At 47.5% G+C, this 4411-nt stretch overlaps 1 protein-coding gene across 1 annotated transcript; it reads left to right on the top strand.

Annotated features, from left to right (window-relative positions):
* The first annotated feature begins 3098 nt into the window (after positions 1–3098).
* Positions 3099–3773, top strand: LOC137152300 (olfactory receptor 52L1-like). Its single transcript, XM_067546833.1, has one exon. It carries the CDS (start codon positions 3099–3101, stop codon positions 3771–3773), a length of 675 nt encoding a protein of 224 aa, XP_067402934.1.
* Positions 3774–4411: the final 638 nt, after the last annotated feature.

The raw sequence follows: 4411 nt of genomic DNA, 5'->3' as shown, positions 1-4411 counted from the left end.
ATCGGCTAACACTTGGTGGGTACCGGACTCTTGGGCTGGCCAGCGGGCTGGGGTATGAAGTCTTTGAATGGTTTCTCGGGGAAGGATGGCACGCAAGAGTTGATTTAAATCTGCCCAAGTAGGGTCATAACAAGTTATAATAGTTTGGAGCTCTTCTTGGAATTTTACAGGATCTTCCCTGATTTTTGGAAATGCTCGACCTAGGTTAAATAAGTCTGTCAGTGACCATGGGGCATGCACAGTTACTAGGTCTGTCCCTTGTCCTGGAAGTTGCCAGAGCGGGAATAGTTTAGTTGGGCCTGCAGTGGGTCGCGGCTGGAGGTCATATTTGGGACTACGTTGGGGTTGACTAGTAATCACAGAAGTGGGTCCCGGGCTGGCAGTCTGGGCAGATATACCTGGGTCAGGGCTGGTAATAGAGTCAGGCAGAGCTTCTTGTTCTTTATAAGCTGGTGGCCGTCTGAGTTGATTAGAACTAGCTGGCTGACCCGGGGGTGCAGTAGGGATTGGGGACCATAGGTCAAGCAGGTCCTTGGTCATTTCTTGAAGATGGGGTACCCCTTTTAATGCTGGATAAAGATGTCTAGGGCCCGAATTTGGGGGCGAGGCCAATTTCTCCCGTACCTCTTTCAATTGCTGTTTTAATTTTTCCTGGGAGTCTTTGAGACTCTGAGTTTATGACTTATTACGCCTTTTTGAAGCTTCATCGTACCAGTCAAAAAAATGCATCCCATAATGTCTGGGATACATTGGATCACAGTGACTCCAATGCCACTCTCAAATACATTATTTTGTCTAGATCAAATGTTTCTGCCTTGGGGAATTGTTTGCTGGGATCATCTCTAGTGAAAAAATGCCATTTACCCAGAAACTTGCAAGTTTTGGGAGAATAATGTGTATACATGTAACAGGCTGGGGTTCCTTTAGAGGGAACTGGCACTTCCTTAGACTGTCCTGTTCCCATTTTCACTCACACAAGACGCAGGAATCGCTTATTGAGGGATCCGTACTGCCTAGTTCTCAGCCTGCAATCTCCACTGCCGAGGTGAGGGTGAACCCGATATCGGAACACTTATTTAGCGGGAGGGGGTTTGAGAAGGAGACAAGACACAAAAGGGGTCCTCCAAAGTCACAGGAGTCCAAACCCTAGGCCCATCCACTGACCGAGGCTTAGGTGTCTTTGGACAAATGATCTAAGGAGGCTCATAATCCAGAGAAGGGGAGGGGTAGCTTTGCAGCTGCAAATACTCTGCCTGTCTGTTGGGTCACTGGGTTCAGGCAAGCCCCCCTTGCAAATTGACTCACACTGGTCATTGCCAACAAGGCTTGCAGTGGAATCAGGGTGGCTGGAACTTGCCTTAGTCCAAGACCTAGTCCTCAGCCCGCAGTATGAACCCCTAGATTCTCCCTGTGTCCTTTTCAGAGACAGACAAACAGGACAGAGAGACAGACAGTTTTATAAAGCTCACCTCGACCCTCAACAAAGTTCGAATCTCGCTTGGCTGTTCTCGACTAGGAAGCCTATGGGCAGCCTCCTCCGAAACCCTAAATAGAGACTTAAAAGGTCTCTTACCTTTTTGAGTGGCGCCTGGGGTTCGTCGGGGAGCAGTCCGTGGTCTTACCTGGACGATACCAGCATTTGGAGATCCGAGTCACAGCACCATAATAGTCATGGAAAAGATCACACAGCTTCTCTTTTAGGGTCAGATCGAGCAGAGCTTTATTCTGACAGACACACAGAGAGCTATGGCCATAGGGGAGCCCTGGACAGCACAGGGTTTCTGTGCTGCTGTCAGGAGTCTCCATACAGGTTTGAATGCCTATGGCTTATATAGGTTACTTCTTCACATACTGATCGCATAGTGGAGTTTTCCATTGGAAAACAAGTCTTATGGCTACTTCCTTATCTATTACACAAGTCTAACGGCTACCCCCTTATCTGTTACAAGCATAGCTGGAGACAATTACAAAAGCAGCTAGTTTCAAAAACAGCTTCAAGTGCAATAAATAGCTTTCAGTGGCTTTTTCCATCTATAGTCATGCTAACTTACATTTCCATCATTCATTTCAGTGTAAGGCCTATCAGGCCTTGCTTTTGTGCTTCCACACTTCTCAGTTGTATTGCTTGCTCTCTATTTCCCCATTTCCTCTTTTCTTATATATTGCTTTTTCCCTCACTAATTGCTGCCTTCACTTTGCCACTGTGTTGAAATTTTTTGAGCTTAATAGATAAAGATGCACAAAGAATGGAAAAGAAGAAAAAAGTTAAATGGCAGATGATTTTTAAATCCCAAAAAATTCTCTGAAAGCATAATTCTCTCTTGCATGTGCCTTAACCACAGGGTACAGGTTTTACATCAATGCTAATGAGCCTGAAAGGAAGTAGACGCAATCTCTAGGAAACATGGTACTTCAAGTTTTGGAGACACCAAACCAATAAGGAAAAGACGGCTGACATTTTCATGGACATGCGCCGAATGTGGGTATAGGCATAGATCATAATATAAAAAGGCGGTGCCCAGATTGGGAAATTTGAGCTTCCTCCAGGAAAACTCCAAGAGGAAACATCCCTCTACTAACGATCAGTCCACAAGAGACCTGTCAGACCCTAGAAATAGCTAGGAGCAGGTGAGTATGTTTGTACCTGTATCTGGTGCGTGGATAGATCTAGGAGTTGTATATGCTGGGACATTCCTAATTTTGTTGGTAACTTCAATGAAATTGATATAAGATATTAGACCTTGTTCTTATGACTGTCTGTGTTCCTTGCCCTGGCCTTCATGTGTTCCTGTGAGCTCTGGAGCTAAGCCAAGCAGAGGTCACTTTGTGAACTTGAGACTGCAGCCACCAGAGATGAACCCACAGATGTTGTAAAACAACATCACTAAATTTACCTTAAATAAAAATAAAGGCTACATGCTTCCCCCTGAGAACAGCTGCCCCTTGTGCATGTAGCGCCTCATTATGTCTCTCCATCCAGGTATTTGCACTGTGACCATCACCCTAGATACTGGGCATATAAAGGAGGTCAGGGGAACCTACTGTACATGAAGGAGACACTGTTCTGCCTCAGAGTTGGACACATTCTCCCCTACGCCATGTCAAATTCCAAATTCAGTGCCTGCCTCACCCAGCTTTACTTCATTTATTGCTTCATAGTGATGGAGTCTGGGATCTTAGTGGCCCTGGCTTGGGATCGTTACGTGGCCATCTGCAATCCCCTGAGACATTCCACCATCCTGACAAACGCTGTTGTGGCCAAGATTGGCCTGGCCGTGCTGCTCCGGGGTGGGCTGCTTATATTGCCCCATTCCTTGCAGGCAAGGAGGTGGCCTTACTGCAGAACCAATGTCATCGCCCACACATACTGCGAGCACCTAGCCGTGGTGAAACTGGCCTGTGCCGACATTCGGAGCAGCAGCTACTACGGCCTCTTGGTGACATTCTTAGTGATCGGCCCGGATGTGTCTTTTATCACCTTCTCCTATACTCAGATCCTCAGGGCCATTTTCAGTCTCCCCACAAAGGAGGCCCGGCTCAAGACTTTTGGTACCTGCGGCTCCCACCTCTGTGTCATCTTAGCCTTTTACATCCCAACTCTCTTCTCCTCCCTCACGTATCGGTTTGGCCAAAATGTGACTCTGCATTTCCACGTCATCACTGCCAACGTGTACCTCCTGCTGCCCCCCATGCTAAATCCCATCATTTACGGGGTGAGGACCAAGCTGATATGGGACAGGCTGCTCCACCTCCTTACTCAGAAAAGGACCTAAAATTTTCTCCTGGTGCCCTGGCTCTCAGACCGAGCTCCATGGAGAACAGGCTGCTGACCTGGTGCAAAACATTCCTTCCTAGCTCAAAACAGCAAGAGTTCTGTGGCACCTTAAAGAATAGATCACTTAGAGGATAGTGAAAGACACATTAGAGCCTTCCCTGCCCTTTAAACACACCGAGACTGGATGAGTCAGAGAGACAGAAGAAACTGGGCGAGGAGAGAGGCACAAGGGAAGATGAGGGGACTCTTTGGTTGTAGGGCTCTGGCTGCAGCAGAGAAACGGACTCCAGCTGGAGGAGAAGCTGGAATTGCAGGAGGTGGATCCTAGACGGTCTAGTAGGGTCAGACCAAACCGCAAAGACAGCTCCAGGGTTGTGAGGACACTGAGGGAGGAAATAGCCTGCAGGTGTTGTATTGTTTTTACCTAGATCTGGATGTCTGTGGTGTTGTTTAAATTAGACATGTAGCCCTGCAACCAGAACCTTGTCTGACATAATTGTGCCTCTCTCCTGCCCCAGCTTTTTCTGTCTCTCTGACCCATGCAGTCGCTGTGTTTTTATACGACTGGACCATTCCTCATCTCTGGCCCCTCTTCTGGGGAGGTTTCATTCCTTCCAAGCCCCGCTCTGCAGAGAA

Source organism: Emydura macquarii, unplaced genomic scaffold (assembly GCF_026122565.2).
Source record: "Emydura macquarii macquarii isolate MOO-44397 ecotype Brisbane River unplaced genomic scaffold, CSIRO-AGI_Emac_v2 contig_1163, whole genome shotgun sequence".
Lineage (NCBI taxonomy): Eukaryota > Metazoa > Chordata > Testudines > Chelidae > Emydura > Emydura macquarii.
The sequence above is the reverse complement of the archived record's forward strand: the minus strand, read 5'-3'. Positions and strand labels throughout refer to the sequence as shown.